At 38.3% G+C, this 20084-nt stretch overlaps 1 protein-coding gene across 37 annotated transcripts in view; it reads left to right on the top strand.

Annotated features, from left to right (window-relative positions):
• LOC139812891 (uncharacterized) overlaps positions 1-20084 on the top strand; it is a 168280-nt gene that overhangs the window by 41088 nt on the left and 107108 nt on the right. For 2 of the 37 annotated variants that reach the window (XM_071778017.1, XM_071778015.1), the window contains exon 7: positions 1353-2821. The exons of 29 other annotated variants lie outside the window; for them this stretch is intronic. In XM_071778017.1, the coding sequence (XP_071634118.1) occupies positions 1353-1816 (464 nt within the window). In that variant the 3' untranslated portion in view covers positions 1817-2821. Of the gene's footprint in view, positions 1-1352; positions 2822-3105; positions 3476-4646; positions 4963-10330; positions 11704-15623; positions 16026-20084 lie in introns of those variants that run through there. 6 more of the 37 variants (XM_071778026.1, XM_071778028.1, XM_071778050.1 and 3 more) reach the window with 6 other exon arrangements.

The raw sequence follows: 20084 nt of genomic DNA, 5'->3' as shown, positions 1-20084 counted from the left end.
TTATCATTCTTGTAATAATATAACAAATAAATTACATTTATACATATGTATATATAACTTTATAATTTATAATTATATATATATGTATATACACATATAATTTTGAACTGAAAAAGATTCGATATACGCTCTTATGTGGCACCCATTTAGCGTTAAACGTCGCCTTTCATTTTCTCACTGACCCCGAAGAAATACGACGAGGCTTACACTTACTACCAAACACGCGTTGAAAGGCAACCCGAATAATGTAATTGTTCCTATCTGTAACGTAATTATCCGTGGGCAAGATTTAATTGATCGAGGTTTATCCTCGTGGGGATCGTTCTTTTTCCAGGGGTTGTTTCGTGTCAGGAGAAGCAGAATCCCGATTATTCCATCGCGTTGGAGCAGCATCTCGGCTGCCTTCATGTTCCATCGTTACAGAGTTACGACAGCACCGGCTTCGGGGACTCCAACACTTTCGGGTCCGATTGGTACCCCGAGAACGCGACAAAGCAGCAGCAGCAGCAGCGAGAGGAAGGGCACCGGCGATATCTGTGCCCCAAGTGCGGCAACAGTTACAAGTACCTGGGCGACATGAAGAAGCACATGCGGTTCCAATGCGGTCAAGAGCCGAAATTCGAGTGCCCTTACTGCCGCAAACGGTCGAAGGTGTCGTCAAACATGTACGCGCACGTGCGCACCATGCATGGTGATCAACCGATATATATAATAGACCTGAGCAAACAATCGACGCTTCAATGAGACGGTTCCAACGACGTTCTCCAACGTTCGGAATGACTGGATCGTTTTCTGATATGAGAACGTTGGTTAGAATAATGAAGCTCAATTTAACTCTTATTGTGATATTTTCATATTTCATATATTTTTTTATTTATTATCATGAAGTATCTTAATTTTGAAGTATTCAGATAATTTTTCGAAAAGATAAGACACGCATGTATAAATACACAAAATAATTTAGGAATAAAAATAAAATATGTAGCTTGACTGTTATTCTGTATTTATTACAGAAAACATATCATTGATCACACGTTTAAGTTGTACATAATAAATAAACTAGATAAATATTAATGTGTGTCCGATGTATTATTTTATATAGTATTTCTGGATGTTTACAGATTGGGGTTCCAGAAGTATACGACGGATGACCCTTTACTTTTGTTTAATTTCGTAGCAATCCGCATTTCTGTGTGTGAGTGTGATACGCACGAGGCTCGATTCCCACGAGTCTCGATTATGTAGATGAATCGAAGAGCATGGACGGAAATGTTTCTCTCTATCCGATGTCGTGACTCGTATCCGTGATGATTTCGCTAACTGCAACCCGAAATTTTCCATTCTTTTTCTAGATCCGCTTTACGGGCAGGTGCACCCGTCGTCTTACGTACACCCCCAGGTAATGCCTGGTCGCGGCGTGACCGCGGAGTCTTATCAACCCCAAAGGGACGGCCTGAACGCGAGGGAGAACGCGGAGGAGAGCACGTACCTTTACGTCGACTCGACTCACCGTCAGGAAACCGCCGTAGCGCCGCGTATCGCCACGACTCGCTGGCCGGACAGCGTGGTCGTGCAGGGCTCGATCGTGCGGAAGAGGTTCCACTGCCCCAGATGCAACAGCGGTTACACAAGGCTGTCCGACATGAAGACGCACTGCCAGTTTCAATGCGGCAAGGAACCGCGGTACCAGTGCCCGTACTGCACGAAGAAGGCCAAGTTCTCGTCGAACATGTACGTGCACGTGCGACGGATGCACAAAGACAAGAAATTGCAGATCATCGATCTTTACAAGCAGCTGTCGAGAGTACGCTGCTGAAGAACGCAGACTGATGACGAAGAAACCGAGCGCGGAGATTTCTACAAGGAGTTCCACGCGCGGTTAACGAAACTCTGCTGCACAAGCTTTGAAGCAATATGCTTTTTATATCGAGTATATACCTGGGGAATAGCAGCGCGAACTGTCCATAGGAAGATATATTGCGAAATCGAATTACATCGGCGTAACATTTTTTTACTTTGTTGGAAATTCGTACGGATAATTTGTGATAATACATTTTTTTTTACTATTGTAATTAATTAAAAGTTAAAATTTTAACATTTGCGAATCATTAGTTGAGTATAGTAATTTTACAATTAATACGATAAATTTTTCGTTAATTTGAAGAATCTACATCATGGCTGTCTCGAGTGTTAGTAACATTTTAAGAAATAAGCTGTATTGTATGATAAATTTCTTTTACCAAAGAGAAGAGTAGTGTGTTAAATACGAATTAAGTTTTTTTCAAATAGTTAATATATTTTTTGTTTAATATATATTCAGAATAATTATATTTCTTGATGTTATTCTTGATGTTACATCGTAACTCATTTGACATCGGTAACTTGTTTAAGAAAATAGATTGCAATATGTACATATAATACGTTTTCCGTCACGATTGCTTTAATTCTTTCGTAGACGAATAATTTGGTTGAAGATTTAGAAAAATTATATTAATTATAAATATAATAGAAGAGAGAGCACCATTATATCACACGCTATGAATGAAAGCTGGTTTCTTGTGGTCCATGGAAGAGTTATATAATATACAACATATCACACGCAATCGTTCATCATGTGGCATTTATTTATAAATAATTAGATTATTAAATTCATTTATTAAATGTAATAAAATTGTGCGATTTTACAACGATAATTGTATCAAAAGTTCCAATTGCGTATAATACTTATTTCGCTATTTATGTATAGAAAAATTTGTCTATACTTATATACCTCTTTAAAATTTGTTAGCAAAATGTTTGAAATAAAATTTCTCTTTTTATACACACGCATAATTAACCCACGGTATTTCCTGAAAAACTTCCTTCCTCGAAGTTCCTTCTCTTCTTTATTCTTGTGAATTTAACTTTCTAATAACTATAAAGACATGCTTTTCTCATAACGAACTTAAAACTATAAGCGGCTGTAAATTAAAAGATTGAGAACAGTTTTTCTTGCAAGCTGCGTAAATTTTTCTCAATAATCGGTTTGTAATGTTTCCATTGTGTATGTTATCAACCGTGTCGTGTAAGGGTGCGCGATATTAATTGATACGTGATGCTTTTCAGGGATGAGAGTATCCTCGCCTTTGATGTTAGGGATAGAACATAGGCAGAACATGAGACATCGTTATCGGGACTGGAACAACGTGGGAAGTAGCCCGAGGTATCCCTGCGCTAATTGTCCGAGCACATTCGGACAGAAGAAAAGTCTTCTCACGCATTTGAGATACGAATGTGGCCAGCCGCCTCGATTCAAGTGCCCTTATTGCGATCTAATTTCGAAAAAATCGTCGAACATACAAAAGCACATTCGTCGAAAGCACGAAGGCTACGCGGTCTACGTCCAGGACATCTCTCGATTAATGAATACTGTAACTGTACAATAAATGTTGTATATCTGCGAGGAAACTCATGTATATAGGGCGATACCGATACGATTATATTTATTAACGAATAATATGTGCAATTTAATATTTGTGTATGTGAATAAGTTGTACCTCTGCGATATAAAGTAAATATATAAAACGCAATGCGTTCGCATAAAATTTGTCCATTTTAGAAAATATATTTTTTCATCTATATTATCGTTTATATTATTATTATTATTATTATTGTGTTGGTCGAGTAATTAAAATTGAGGACATTTTTAAGTTCGAGGAGAAGATGAAATTGTGACATGATAACTGTATAAGAACGATGAATTAAGTTTGTTATTTAAACTATTAATTAATTTTTTAAATTCTTAAATTAATCTACTAAAAAGAATCAAGGATAACACGGCCAATAACGAGCAACAACGAATATTATAATTCAAAAATAATATATTAACAATGCTGGTACGTTTTTGCACACTTTGCTTTCATCAGCCAATTAATCAAATGTGGAAGAGAGTTCTCCATAACAATAATACGATCTAACATTGAAACGATGACTTTCATTATACCCCATTGTAGGCCAGGGTGTAAGATAAATTATAAATAACAAGCTCGTGTGTATGTAAAAAGAATCAAGGATAACACGGCCAATAACGAGCAACAACGAATATTATAATTCAAAAATAATATATTAACAATGTTGGTGCACGTTTCTGCACACTGTGCTTTCATCAGCCAATTAATCAAATGTGGAAGAGTGTTCTCCATAACAATAATACGATCTAACATTGAAACACGATGACTTTCATTATACCCCATCGTAGGCCAGGGTGTAAGACAAATTCTAGATAACAAGCTCGTGTGTATATAAAAAGAATCAAGGATAACACGGCCAATAACGATAATTTTTGAATTATAATATTTGTTGTTGCTCGTTATTGGCCGTGTTATCCTTGATTCTTTTTACATACACACGAGCTTGTTATTTAGAATTAATCTACTAAACTTAAATAACATAAAATTGCGCGATTTACAGCGATAATTAGTTGAAGAAAATGGTAAGTTATCGAACCGGTTTTTATGGTTCTATTTTCTGTTGGTTCGTATTTATGGCATTTATTCGTTCTAATCTGGCGGCCGTCGTTAAATCTCGGATAGGCGGCGATAACGGAACGAAAGAGAATTTTAAACGTCTCGCACGCGCGATCTTCTGACACTTGCTTTCATTTTCAGGTTTCTATGCGTTCTTCGGATTGACGAGAGACGCGAACGGCGGCTCTAACCGAAGCACGCGATTTCCCTGCACGAATTGTACGAAAGTGCATGGTACGAATGGCAGCCTGAGATACCAATACGGCCAGCCGCCTCGATTCAAGTGTCTCTACTGTGATTTCGTCTCGATGAGGACGGCTGATATACGACGGCATATATGGCGGAGGCACGAGAATCGCGCCGTTTGCGTCCAAGACATCCAACACTCGTCCAATGTTCGATATAACATACGTGTTCGTCAAACGTTGCAACAATAAATACGATATTTTATTCTGTTCCATAAAATCCCGAGCAAGCTTTAACGTCACCAACACTGATTATCCGAATCAATTCAAATCACGATCATCATTCATTAAGTTAATCGTGTTCATCTGGTAGCGGAATTGGATGAAGATTCTCCAAATGGTTTGAAATCGTTATTTCTCGACCAAATCATCTATGATATCTCGACGGAATATTGTTCATAATTTTTATTTAGATTTACGATTATTATAGCGTATGGTTTTTTTTTATACGAGCTTAATCTTTTTATTGCTATTGGTGTCTATAGACGCTCAATTAACGTTTATTATGGACTATAGACGCTCGGCACTTATTATATTTGGTCGACGACGGCTTAGCAACTAAATATTGCTTATGCTTCATGTTTTATGTTAAATATTACAGCTATAGGTATACTAAAATGGAATAAAAATAGGAATCGATTAAAATGTTTTTATTTTATATATATAATTTTTTTTCAACAATTCAGCATTTCAACGACTTCTATACATTCTTTAAAGAAGACGTGCTGACAAAAAGTCATTGTCCACAGCGGTCGTTGGTGAGTGTCTACAGTCTACAGTGCGCGTTTTGGGCCGAAATTTTCCCACAGCGAAAGCTATTGAATCCAGGAATCTGAGTTCTCTCTTTGGTCGTTATATCCTCGATCATAAATGCGTAACGCGTTGACCTTTGTTCGGAGCTTGGAAATCGAGCTTCTCTCGCCCAATCTCTCTCGATGTCAGGTGGTTACCCGGGCGTGATGACCCTCTAACAAGGACTTGTGCTTTTAGTTTTCAGGTCTGCCAGGAGGGCATGCGAGAACCTTCAGATGTTTTCCTGTCCGAACTGTACGAGCGTGTTCCTGAGGCGGAAGGGCCTGCGGGAACACCAGAACTACGAGTGCGGCCAGTCGCCGAGGTTCCAGTGCCCTTACTGTAACCACCGGTCGAAACTGATATCGAATCTTTACAAGCACGTGCGCCGTAGGCATCGCGGCGAGATAGTCTGGTCGATCGATCTGAAGGAGAAGTGAAACGTCCGCGAAGCGCGCTCCTTTTCGGGTACCGTTTTAACGCCGTTGTCCGCTATCGAATCGCGTAATCGTGCTTTCGAACGATGCCAGATGATCCCCGGTTGAACCAGCTTTTTTCACTGTGATCCAACAATCGCGAAGTGCGATTCGTAGACGGGATGCTTTAAATGGGCTTCTCTGCGTTTCGATTTTATGTTAAAACTGCAACTTCTCTAACACGGAACTTGTCCTACGTGTCCTACGTGTCCTACGTGTCCACGTGTCTAATTTTTCTTCCCAACACCCTCGCTTTTATTGAGTGACCGAGAACGCGTCGCGTGTCAACTATTCGTCTCTTTTGTTTTGCAGACACGATCTTTCCCTTCGACCGGCCGTTCCTCGGCCAAGACGCGTCCGGGTTGTACGCGCTGCGGCACGAAGTCAAGTTTCCCTGCCCGAATTGCAACAGCGTATTCAACCGGAAGAACAATCTGCAGAAGCACCTCAAGTACGAATGCGGCCAGTTACCGAGGTTCAAGTGTCCGCACTGTCTCTACTGCTCGAAGAAGACCTCGAACGTACGCGCGCACATTCGCGGGCTCCATCCCGGCAGCGAGGTGTACGTGATCGACGTGAACGCGAGTTACATTTAACCTCGAACGATCGAGCAACGTAACGATGTTTCCAAGACAACTCCTCATCAACTTGCTGAACTCTTGGACACTGATTAAAAAAAAAAAATTTAACTTTTATGTAACGTTTAAGTTCTTGATCAAGCATGTATTATTTTTCTCTGTGTACCATATATTTTTGATAATTGTAGTCAAATAGAGTGTGATTTCGAATTTAATTGCATTTACTTGTGTGAGGGTATACGTGTGTGTATCTGCGAGTACTGTGGATTTTATTGCGCGCCATGAGAAGATTTATTCAACTTGGATATCAAGCCTGTCGGCGCGACTTACGTTACCGGAATACTTCGTGATAGATGGCTGTGACTTTCTTTTCACTCTCTGTGTCTCTATTTATCTCTATTTATCTTGTTCCGTTATTGCGCTACCGATTGACGGCGATCTCTTCTCCTCCTTGCGAACTCTGACAAGTTCGAACGTTTTCTTGCAGATGTACACTTGGTACACCTGGGTGGCTTCAAGATGCCATCCAGCTCGAAGATTCAGCCACGGTGCAAGTACCCTTGCCCGAAGTGCTCGAGCATCTTCAGCCGGAAGAACAACCTCTATTCGCACATGAAGTTCGAATGCGGACAGCTGCCTCGATTCGGCTGTCCCTACTGCGAATACGTCTCGAAGAAATCGTCCAACATACGCGCCCACGTACCCCGAAAGCACTCCGGCTACGAAGTCAACGTGATCCGCGCACCGCGTCTCTAACGACCACCATCGAAGATATCGAGAAATTCTGCTCTCCGCATCGCAAGATTCCTCGAAATATGTAACTAAGCTATCTAAAAACTAGCTGAGGGAAAGCTAAATCTGATACAGAATAATTCACATTATTTATTTATCCTGTTAATTTTCATGTGTTTCTTCTTAGTTTTGCTAACGTTATGTGCCCATTCATCATTTTTTTCAGAATAAAGCCACAGTGAAGTATATATTATTTCGATTATTATCGCTCGCTCTCATTACTTCTCCAACGGAAGAGATAGCACCCCCGATCGCGTTTCCCCCTCCGTCCGATCATCGATAATTTCTCAAGGCATGATGACAGCACCCTCGCTTATCACCGTTCCAACAAATTTTACAACTGATAAAGGTTTGATGCGCACGAATTGATCATTGATCCTACTTTCCCCGCTCCGCTATCGTCTCTCTTTCTCTCTCTTTATCTCGGACATGTCGTATGGCGATACGAGAAGCTTTGACGCGAACGGCGCGTCTTTTTTGTGTTTCAGGCTTCAATTACTGTATGTTTGCCGCGATACCGCCCGCTACGCAGAGCTACGTTCTCCAATCGTACCCGTCGTCGACGGTAATGACGGCGTCGATAACGGCGGCGCGGACAATCGACGTGGACTTGAGCGCGAGGATGCTGAACGGAAAGTTCCCCTGCGCGAATTGCACCAGCGTCTTCAGCCGCAAGGGCGGTCTGACCTATCATCAGAAATACGAGTGCGGCCAGGAGCCGCGATTTAAATGCCCGTATTGCGGCTACTGCGCCAAGCATATTTCGAACGCCCGTCGACACGTGCGAAAGTGCCATCCCGGTCGGGACGTGTACGCGGTCGACCTGTGCACGCTGCATCAACGCAATCCTTGAGACCAGGCGTCGTCCATCCGGAAGATTGCCGCCGTTCTTCGCCCTGAAGAACGACGATTCGCGAAGACCAAAGACGCCGGACGGCACCGTGAAACGTCGAACATCGTGCGAAGATCTTTCTCTCGTCGTAGCGCCGCAGCTAGGAAGAACGGTAGAGATCCCCCGAAGATCTTACTATTTTGTGTATTCTTGGTGCGGTATTGTTCGCGATTGCACGAAGAATACCGTAAACGTTTCCCTAGGATGCGCGCCAGGGCAGACTATACCGTATGAACACGGATGTATCTGTTTTTGTTTTCAGGGACACAGAGCATCTTGGGCATCTGTCCGCGTTGACTATTCTCATTTCGCGTACTTGACTCCGATTAGTCGACCTGAAGAATTGACCTGCGAGGACGGAAGATAGTTGTGGCTGTGTATGTGTGTGTGTGTATGTGTGTGTGTGTCTGTGTGTGTACATTTTCCGTGTCTCTCGTGAAATGACTTGCGCTATTTAAGGACGGTGTATGACGGAGGATCAGTGCCAAATACTGTGTTTCTCGTTACGCAGTTTTAGCCATTAATCGCGACGATTTACACACAGACATTTGTAAAAAAAAAAATATCTCTGTTATTAGGAAAAATAGCGAATTGTTACTAACCAATTCTACACGACGATTACTGTTATTAGCTGTGGGACTAATTGAAATAAACTTTTGATTATATGCGGAAGTTTGGCACGATTAGGATAACTTCGGCCCCTTGATTTGACGATGGTTTTTGGTAATATTTTTTATGCTGAACAAAAAATGATATAGGTCTTACGCGGCTAAGTACGGTAGTTTTCTAGATATACAGTGTTTAAAGTTAAAAATAAATAATATAAATTTTTAAATAATACTTCGAGTGTGTGTGTGTATAGACAGTACATATGTAGGCGGGGGTGGATGAGGGTGGCCTTCGGAAGTTTTTTTTTAATATTTTTCCAGTAATTTTTGGTAAAAAATGCCATTAAAAATTACTAACAATTCGAGGGGCCGAAGTTATCGTAATCTCGTCCCAGAAGTTTTAACAAATTTCACTATCTACATGATAATTTTCGTGCGAGAAAGTATTGTTCGACATAGAATTTTTCAAATGCAAATATCCTTAATATCATTGCAGTATTATTAATAATTTATTTATGTTAAAAAATATATAATTAAAAATATAATTAATAGTATTTATATTTATATTTATATTTAAAAATATTAGTTAAGAATTTATTTTTCAGTACTATACACGTAAAATGCCATTATTTTTGAAGATTATAAATTTGTATTTAATAAGAAATATGATATTATAAGGCGATAATTAAGTTCACGAAATCTGCCTTTAATTACACGCGTAGCTTAAATCTTGTTGAGATTTATGCACATATCTCAAATTTTATATAAGTTTACGAACCAAATTATTTGTGATAGTTCAGTATTAATTGAATTAAGATATATTATCTGTGTTCAACATTCAACGATTATATTATCTGTTGCAAATTTGATAAAAAGGGAGCTTTAGGTTAATTGATGTTTAGATTGAGACTATTACTTATGCTTTACTGTGCGCTCATAAAGATCATGACTAATTCGTTTAAAGAAACGTTGTTTGCATTTTACGCACATGCGTAGACTGTAAGTGTTCTGTGTGTATCAAATAAAACGTTATTATTAAATTTTAATATCTATTCCTTCCTATCCAAAAATCTTCTGTATTACATTTTAATTTTGCACATATACATGTTTACCTTAACGACTTACGTACGTATGAACGAATGAGATTGGAAAGCGTCGAATGTGTGTTTGCAGATTCCAAAATAAAATCATCTTTATTAATAATGACGATTTATTCTATTTATATTAATAATTAGTATTAATAAAAAAAAAGAATTGATATGATTGCTAGTCTTTTACGCGAAACAAAGCGCTGTTTGAAGACTTTCCGATCTCAAGCTCGGCCTCGGCGCCTCGGCGCCTCGGCAGTTTTGCAGAGTCCAGCGCGGATTACCGAATCGCGTCGAGGTTCTCGCAAATCGGCAACGATTTCTGACGTGACGTTCCTCTCGCTTCTGTTTCAGACCGTATTCTGCCAGCGATCTACGGGCATGAATTCGTGCCCGTCATGACAGAGGAACAGCCGACGTATCGCCCAGTCGCCGTCGACGGCAATTTCCTTGTCGAGAGGCCGAAGTTCCCCTGTCCTAGGTGCCCGAGTGTCTTCAGTCACAAGAATAATCTTTACTATCACTCGAAATTCGAGTGCGGCCAGTCGCCGCGATTCAATTGTCCTTACTGCGCTTACCGCACGAAGCACGTGTCGAACGTGCGTGCGCACGTGCGCAGGAAGCATCCCGGCAATAAAGTATATGCCATCGACGTGTGCAAAGTAGGGTCGTAATATAAATCAAGACTGTTTAACGTAGGCATCGGGCAACTTTTTTCTTGTTTTTTTTAACAAGAAGGAACTCTATTTTGTTTTCTCGCCCACAGTCTTCCTCGTTAGTTATAATACAAAATTTATTTTTATTGTTTTGTTTTCTGTTTCTCTTCTACAAATATTGAAATTATTACACGATATTGCTATACTTCATTATCCTATGAAAAATGAAGCGAAGCAGTAATTGATGAAGTAAAATAATTTTTATTTACTTGAAGTTTTTTTTCAAATTTTTTAACGAATTCGAAATTGATTTGCCGTAAAAAAATTTAAAAATTTAAAAATTTTAAAAATTTTTTACGGCAAATCAATTTCGAATTCGTTAAAAAATTTGAAAAAAAAACTCCGTAAAAAAATTTTTAAATTTTTTTACGGAAAAAAATTAATTTAATTTTTGGTATTTGGATATCTATACATATTTAACTTAGTCATGAAATTATTATAAGGACGAAGTACAGAGAATCGAGAGAATACTTTGTAATTTTTTTTTTATTGGGAAAAGATTCCGTTCTCGTAATTTTAAGCAACAAATTCGAACAAAAGTGACAATTCTAGTCGAATGTACGTATATATTTTTGAGATATGTAATCGCGTTATTAGACTGTATATGAAGTTTCGACATATATTCCTCTGTACAATATAAATATAAATATAAATAGTCGACATAACGAGACTTGCTCTTCGTTGTCTTCCATGTAACGAAATTGCGAAGAGAATTCCACGTTCTATCATTTTTAATGTATTGACAAAAAGAAGCAATATTCTTGTGCAAATCGATCGATTACATACAAGCGCATTTATATATTTATTCATATACAATGTCACATACATATATATATAAATACATTTACATATTATTATATTTATATGCAGAAAACTTTGTAGATATAATTCGATAGTCTGATTTCGCAACGTTATATATAAATCGTTTATAATCTACTGCGTTATTTTGTACCATCTTTTTGTACTTTTTCTTATTTATTGTGCTACAATAAATGTAGGCGATTATATGCATTCGTAAAATTAGTAGTTTGTATCGACTTTACTTCGCAGTTGAATTAAGGTATACTCGATGGATTTCAAACGATTTTTTAGGCAACATTTTCAGTGGTTACCCTTTTAAACATCAGCTAACTCATCGACACTCTCGCTGTCCACCTAGTAAATCCCCATGCCTTCGTCCGCGGAACTATCCTCCTGTAACGATACATCGTCCATTCACGTTGCTAGGTGCTAATTGGCGATTAACGCGGCTAATCAGTAGGACATCTGCATTTTTCAGAAGGCAAGTACTCGCAGAGGAGCGCCCGACGCAAGTCCGGCGCGAATCGATCGGTCCATAAGGCCCAGCGTCCCGCACGGCAGGCCTGCTGCAAACAGGTGTATTACTGCCCGAGATGCGGCGGATCCTTCAATTGGCGCTACAATCTCCAGCATCATCTCAAGTTCGCGTGCGGTCAGTCGCCGCGGTTCAACTGCCCGTACTGTCCCTTCCGTACCAAGCACACGTCCAACGTGCGGGCCCACGTGCGCAGGAAGCACCCCGACCGCGAGGTCTACGTCGTCGACATCCTCAGCTGGCAGCAGCACGGCGAGTCGACGCCGGTCGCGTGAATCTCCAACGAGACACGTCGGCGTGGATTTCCGCCGGAATGAAAGGATACGTCGTCCTCTATCGAGCCACGGTAGTCCTGAGAATGTTGTCCTCCCCCCCCCCGCCCCCTCGTCATGTCTGTGACATGTCTTCCCTCCCGCGGAAGATTCACGTCATGCCTGTGTCGTTGGCTACTGATCGCACGATTCGTGACCTAACAAGAGAGTTAACGTTTTGTTTTTGCCAATTGCTCGCAAGAGAAGACTGTTCTAATGTCCCTCCCTCTCTTACTTTCTTTCTTTCTTTCTTTCTTTCTCCCTCTCTCTCTCTCTCTCTCTCGGAAAATGACACGGATATTAAGTCAGAATAGAGATTTTAGCGACGATCGTTACGGGTTCTATGAACGACGAAGACGTTCTGTACCTTTTTTTTTGCAGCCTTCGAGTTGGGGTCGACGCGCACGTGGCGGAAAGACTATAATCGGTCGGTCGCGAACAGGGACGTCATGGGCTCGTCGCGCAATCAAAACGCGAGATCGTATCCCTGCGGCAATTGCAACAGCGTGTTCAGCATGAAGCACAATCTTCAGTACCACTGGAGGATCGAGTGCGGTCAGCCGCCGAGGTACAATTGCCCCTACTGCGCCTATAGGACGAAGCATCCGTCAAACGTGCGCGCCCACGTACGCCGTATACACCCTGGCAATGGGGTCTACGTGGTGGACATACGCAAGACTGATCCCCTTCTTTTGAACCCTTCCCAGCCCTAAATTTTATCTATCGTCGACGTGTTTGTGACTTATTCGAGTCGCCCACGCGGCGACGTCTGACGTTGCTCTTGTGAGGTACAGCTTCTAAAGTATATTTCCAAAAGATCCTTACACTGCGCCAAGTTTATTATTTTCGTCCATCGCGCATTTTATGCGCAATTAAAATGAAGCGACCAGAATTTTACTTTAGAAATATAAAGAGCATACTTGTATTATATAACGAACTTGTAGATAATTCGACATTAAATGGTTTTTCGCCGTTACATATGTATCTATATTGTTTATAATTGACTGCATTATTTTTTGTATCATCTCTCTTTTTGTATTCTTCATTATTGTAACTATTTTATTAAAATTATGCTATACATTATATACGTACTACCTGTGTAATTTAATTTATAATTTTCCTCACGCTTTATGCGAAAACACGAGTTTTGTAATGTTAGAGAAGCTTCGTTTGCGCATGATGAAAAATTCATCATTTTATTTCACATGTCTGCCATTAAGGAAGATAATTAAGTGTCTGATATTATAAGTGTGTGGTTGGACAAATTTGTGTCAGTTTTGTTTTATTTTATTTTCGTACAATTTCAATACTATTTTATTTACATCTCTTTAAGATAAATTTTTATTAAAATCTGGATTGATGAATTGAACCAGGTAAGAAATAAAGAGAAATATGAAAAAAATTATAATTGATGAGAATTTGTGCAAAAACACGAGAACACACGAAAAAAATTTTGTAAATGTAATAGTGAGAAAATTGGATGTTTAAACTAACATGGTATTTTGAATATTTTATGTTTTTCATGTTTTCTGTGTGTAAGACTGACTAAAGTGCTGTAATATACTAATAAATAACATTTTACACGTACAGATCTTCACTATATTCGTTCAGTAGAGGCTCTATTGGAAATCCAATCGTGAAGGAAACAGGGCTTTTTCCAACACATCAAACTCAGTTTCGGTAACGACATAGTAAAACACATGAAGACATGGATCAGTTCGCAAGAAACGATTTCTTTCCATACATTTTATCATATCCGGAGGATGGTCTGAACAAAGACCGAAACGTTCGAACATTAATTATTGATTGAATAAATCTTTCGCACCGAGAACAGCGAACGGCTCTTAATTAGCCCTGTTTTCTTCACGATTGGATTCACTATATTCTTTTACGAGTGGTATAGTCAGTAGTCGATCTTATATGTATATTAGTTTATTATTTAGTTTAAACGAAAAAATTAATTAATAGCTCTTAATCTATACTTTTTTTTATTTTATCGATTTTTGTAATAAGTAACAGATCTCCGTATTTAGATTTATTAATTTAGAAATTATTCGATATATTCTAACGATGGCGTAAGAAGAAATGGAAATGCTGTGTATCCGCACTGAACACACATTGCTGCGTATTATTTTCTCTTTTCGACATGCGGGATGCTGCGAGATATTGTGGCAAAGTTACTTGATTCCCAGCTTCCGCCCCGAGTTACGTTGTGAAATTTTCTGTTCCCAGAGATTCTGCCGGGCGTCGTGCAACCATTTCACGCGGATTCCAATCAGTGCGTCTACAATCCCGATGGTGCGCAGCAAAACAGGAATTACCCTTGCTACAAGTGCGGCAACGCGTTCACGCGCAAGAACAATTTGTATAATCACCTCAAGTTCCAGTGCGGCCAGTTGCCGCGATTCAACTGTCCGTATTGTTCGTACCGCACGAAACACTCGTCGAACGTGAGGTCGCATATACGCCGAATACACCCGAATGAGAGCGTCTACGTTCTCGACATGAGCAAGACCGTCAGCCGAGATGAATGATACAAATTTCGCAAGCTTCCTTCCTTTCGAGATCGTTCACAAAGCAAAGCTGCAAGATGTATCTCGAAGCAGTTGTGATATCGGTCAACCGAATGGCCATTTGTTGTTTTTTATCTGTTGTTTTTATCTGTTGCTTTTACGTGATCGTTTATGCCATATACATCGATGTATCAACATTGTTGTTTAGCGATTTTTGCTTGTTGGCAACGTTATATCTTGTTGGTACCGTCGATATAGACTGAACTTAAAGATTACATTTGACGTTCCCTCGAACGCAAAATATTCGAGAAATTATTTGTTCGTCAAATGCATTATATAGGTACTTATTGCATATTTATTTTTGTAATATGCCTTTGATGATATACTGTTGAATTTGATAATGTACCGAATTTTCAATGTAATTGAATAAATTTCGAACATTCATTATCTGTGTCCTGTGGTTCTAGCGAGTCCTTTCTCGAAGACTGATTCCCCAAAGTTATCGGTATAATTCGTCTTTCTTTTTTTAATCCCTTATTTTTACAAAATAATCGTTTAATAATGTCGCGAATTTGACGTAATCGAATAAATTTTAAATGATCTTTATTCCCACATCGGTTTTTCTTTGCTCTAGGATGTCTCTTTCTCTGGAATGATAGTTTAAGATTACTCGTTATAATTCTGTTAATTTCTGTGCTGATGGCAATGCGCTAGTGCATATCTTGGTTAACCGTAAACGACACGCCGTCAATGATGGGTATTCTGTTACAGGCATTGATCCTTACCAAGTTTGGCTTCCTGCGATCTCCCTGGGAAACAATCGATTGTTCCGCTCCGTAGGTCCGAGTCCGCGGATCCGCGGTCAAGCGTCGCATTGGCGCAAAAGGTTTCGCTGCACTAACAACTGCGGGAGTTGCTTTACGCACCGTGGTTCTCTGACCAGGCATCTGCGTTACGAGTGCCAGCAAAATCCGCGTTTCAAGTGCCCGACCTGCGATTTCCGCTCGAGATGGACCTCCGATGTCTACAAGCACGTGCGCAGAAAGCACCAAGGCACCGCCGTGCGTTGTATCGACATCGGCAGAAATTGAAGGAATCTTTCTTTCTCTTCATTGAAATGTCATTAAAATGACCTTGTACTGCGCGCAGGGAATTACAATTTGTATGTATTCTCTGGGAAAAATAAAGACGGCTATAACTTTGGGACCCACTATTCTAGCTATTCTATATATCTCAAAAGATTTTTAAGTTATACCAGCCAATTCTCTCAATTAGTTCTGTCGATATTCAGTTACGCAAAGATAATTTTCACTTAAGGGGCACTAACCAAAATGTTAATTAGAGTTACGATATTCAAATAATTTGATTACTATAATCGTGGGCCCCAAAGGCCCGTCTTATAACCGTCTTTAACTTTTCCCAGAGTTTAGTAAGCGTCAATTAAATAAAAATTTTACAAAGCAGCGAAATAGTCATCATGCTTATCACGTTAGTTTTCTCCAAAGAAAGTTCCGTTTATATTTTATACTATGTATATGTACTAACATGTATTACATTTAATACTCTTTAATATTTCTGCAATGATGGATTTTCGATTAATATTACTTCAAGACATTGTCTGAATTTAAATCAGTCCATTGTCTCAAGCTGATCGATTCTTTCTTTTCTTATTCTGAATTTCTTTACACGATTATGTTTTCTTTATAACATTTAAGCGATATTGAACAAATTAAGATTAACTCTAATAATAATTTAGCGTTGTGAGAATTGTGTCACTAAATTTTCAAATGGTTTAATCTCGTAATGCCGTCTTGATGTGATTCAAGCGAATTTATATGCAAATAATTGGATGGCATTTTATTATTGTATCTGCTTTATTTTAATAGTCTGCGGTATTTTAATTGTTTGCTATATTTTTTACTCTTATATTTGTCAGCAATTCAATTTATTTCTCGATTAACTGGCGCAATATGTACAAAAATGCGTTTTTTTCTCGCTGTTCCTGTTTCAGTTCGCACTTGAAAAGGGCTCGAATGTTGAGCCGAAACGTCGTGCATTTTTGTACATATTGCGCCAGTTAATCGAGAAATAAATTGAATTGCTGATTTTATTCACTGGTGGACGAAATTATTACCGATATCTTATATTTGTATCTACGAAGATATTTATGTTTTTTAATGCAATTTATGGCGAATGCCATTTTTACAAAGATAAAGTGATTGTATAAAAAAATTGATTAGAATGTATTATGCATTTTCTTAAAAGCTATATACATATTATATGAATACGTATAGATATATATATATATTATGTATATGTATGAAATATATGTGTATATTAATAAGAAGTTATGCATAGTAATAATTTTGATCATGAAAAATTTTCTCAAAATATTATATTATTGAAATTATTAGCTCCTCTTGATTGAGTTACGTCAAGACGATGCTACGAGATTTCGGCATTCAATTTATACGAAATATTACATGTAATTTTTTTGATATTTGTTACGAAATTAGATAAATAAATCTCTGAGTTAAGTATCTTTTAAAAAACGATTATTTGTTACTTCTTGTTGCTCTATAATCAAACGCGACGAAAAGGTCGGCGCAAATATCGAGTCGAAATTCTCACGCATTACTGACCGTGCGTTTTTCGCTTGCGTCTTTTTCAGGTAACGAGGTGTATCTAGTGGCGAAGTTGCAGCCCCTCGACTTCAAGGAAAAGCACCCGTGCCCGAAGTGTAGCCGTATCTTCGAGAAGAAAGGCAGTCTGAGCAGGCATCTGTTGTACGCCTGCGGAAAGAGACCGCGTTTCAAATGCCCGTACTGCGGATATTGCTGCAACTTGCGCAGCAATGTTTACAGACACGTGCGCAACAGTCACAAGAGGAGTGAAGTGTATGCGATGGACATCATCATGAACTGTGTCATGAAACCGCACTGATCGTTTTTTTCGCATTTTTAACGCGAACCACTAACAGATTTCCCTGCAAGCTCTAAATTAAAAAAGAGGGTGGAAATATTTTACGCTCATTTTATGTACCTGATACCAGTATAATGTGACGTTACGCTAAATACGCGCGAAAAGGATAAAAGGATATAACAGTTGAGTGACTTCGTGATGAACTTATTTTTCATTTTATACTTGGCAATGGAAAATACTACTGAATATGACATTATAGGACATTAAATTAAAATTTCTGTTCTGTATACATAATAAATTTCATCATAGCAACAGTTTTCATCTTTTTTTTTTATTTAAAATTTAACAAATTACTCTCACGAGCCTTATTGTTTAATATTAAACATATATTTATGATGTTCTAAAAATGGTATAAAAGAGAACGAAGTCATAAGAGAAATCGGCTTATCTATCTGTCCATCTACTCGTACATGTCTGTGTGTAACATTTATGTTTCATTGTACCTTGTTTTAACATGTCTTTAATTTTTGTGTTCAGCCTAATTCCATTTCTGTTCATTTTGGAGAATCGTGTAGATTGTCGAAAATAATGAATTGTTCCGCATCGATGACATCATAATTAACGTTTTTGATCCCGATCTTTTTTATGTTTTAGACGTGACCTGATTAGTTGTTTTATTCGTTTTTCCCCCATTTTTTATGTTTAGCACACGCGAGTATCTCTCCGCAGACGTCTAAGATCGTCGATCGGTACCATTGTTGTTCGAACTGCTGTCGTTTCAAGTGGAAGAACAGCCTCATTCGACATTGTCTGTACATGTCCGTACTGCAGTTACCGGTCCAAACAGCGCAGTGATGTTTACAGACACATCTTCGTTTTTTTCACGAGAAGCATGAGATGCTGGACGTCGACATGTTTAAACATTGCGTCGAGAAAGTTAAACGCGATTTCTTCATTGTCAAAGTCTGGAAATATCTTTTGATATTGACACCGCCGACGTGCCTATAAATACGCGAACATTATCTAAAAGTTCGGTGCCAGGAAGGGATGAATGAGGAAATTTCCCTTGATGCTTGATAGGAATACTATTTGTTTAAGTCGCAGAAGACTCCTCATGAAGATTAACGCTAATAATGTGCAGTAATTTTTTTTTAAATAGTGTATATGTTAAAATTTAGTTTTTGGTGAAGTGGATAATTTAAATTTAAGAAATTTACTTCATTTTGATTGCATTGGATTCTTTGGTTTTATATTTTGCAACTGAATTATTTTTTACTTTACATTTTATTATTATTTTCTTTATAAGGCGGAAAGGCCTAATTGCATTATTTTATAAAGTTGCCTTTAACGCCAAAGAACGTTCTCTTTGTTTGTATCATGTATAGTATAACAAAAATGTTATTTAGTTGACATGACAAATAATGCTTTTTGCAATGATTGCATAAAGTAACGCGATTCTTCGTACAAATAATTTCTATTGCGTGAAATAATATAAAAAAAAAACATTAAATACATATATTATACTGTATTAATTGATTGTTAAGAAACACTATTTCTTACGCATAAAATATATTATTAACATTTTATAATTTCTTTAATATCTCTACTGCATTATGGAATCATCAAATTATAATACTTTTTTATTTAACAAAATTGATTATATTACCATGTCCTTCTACCTTTTATTGCAATCATTTTTTTCTAAACAAACTATTTTGTTATTATAACATTCATCTTCATCACAATCATTTGTCTCTTATATTACAAACATTTTTTAAACGTAAGTAAACAATTTGGTTTCTTTTATTGAGAATTATTATTATTATCATTACTGAAACTTTATTATTTTCTTTATTGCTAAACTTTATTATTTTCTTGCATGTTAAGAGGTTTTGTTTTATTTTCCCCGTCCACAGCGATTTTAAAACAATATCGTCAAGAAGAACTTTCTTAATAATTCGCTCGCTGTAATAACATATCTCGGACATTCATTCTTTGTTTGTCAAATGTCATTTATCTATTTTTGTACATATGCACAAGCTTTACCTTCTTGTGAATCCGGATGCTCGGACCAATGTTAAAGCTAACGCGTGTTTGCACGCGAACGCTTCGAAGTGTTAATAATCAGGTGGAATTATCTCTGTGTTTACAGGTTTTTCTCATATGGGTTTCTACAGAAGAAGGAGGAGGAAATGCACCAGCAATCATCATGCGAAGTACCAGTGTCCCAACTGTCCCTGCATCTTCGTGTGGAAGTGTACCCTCAGAAGGCACCTGCGCAACGAATGTGGCAAGGACCCGCGTTTTAAA

The sequence above is a fragment of the Temnothorax longispinosus genome, chromosome 5 (assembly GCF_030848805.1).
Source record: "Temnothorax longispinosus isolate EJ_2023e chromosome 5, Tlon_JGU_v1, whole genome shotgun sequence".
Taxonomy (NCBI): Eukaryota; Metazoa; Arthropoda; class Insecta; order Hymenoptera; family Formicidae; genus Temnothorax; species Temnothorax longispinosus.
This window is presented reverse-complemented; position numbering and strand designations above follow the sequence as displayed.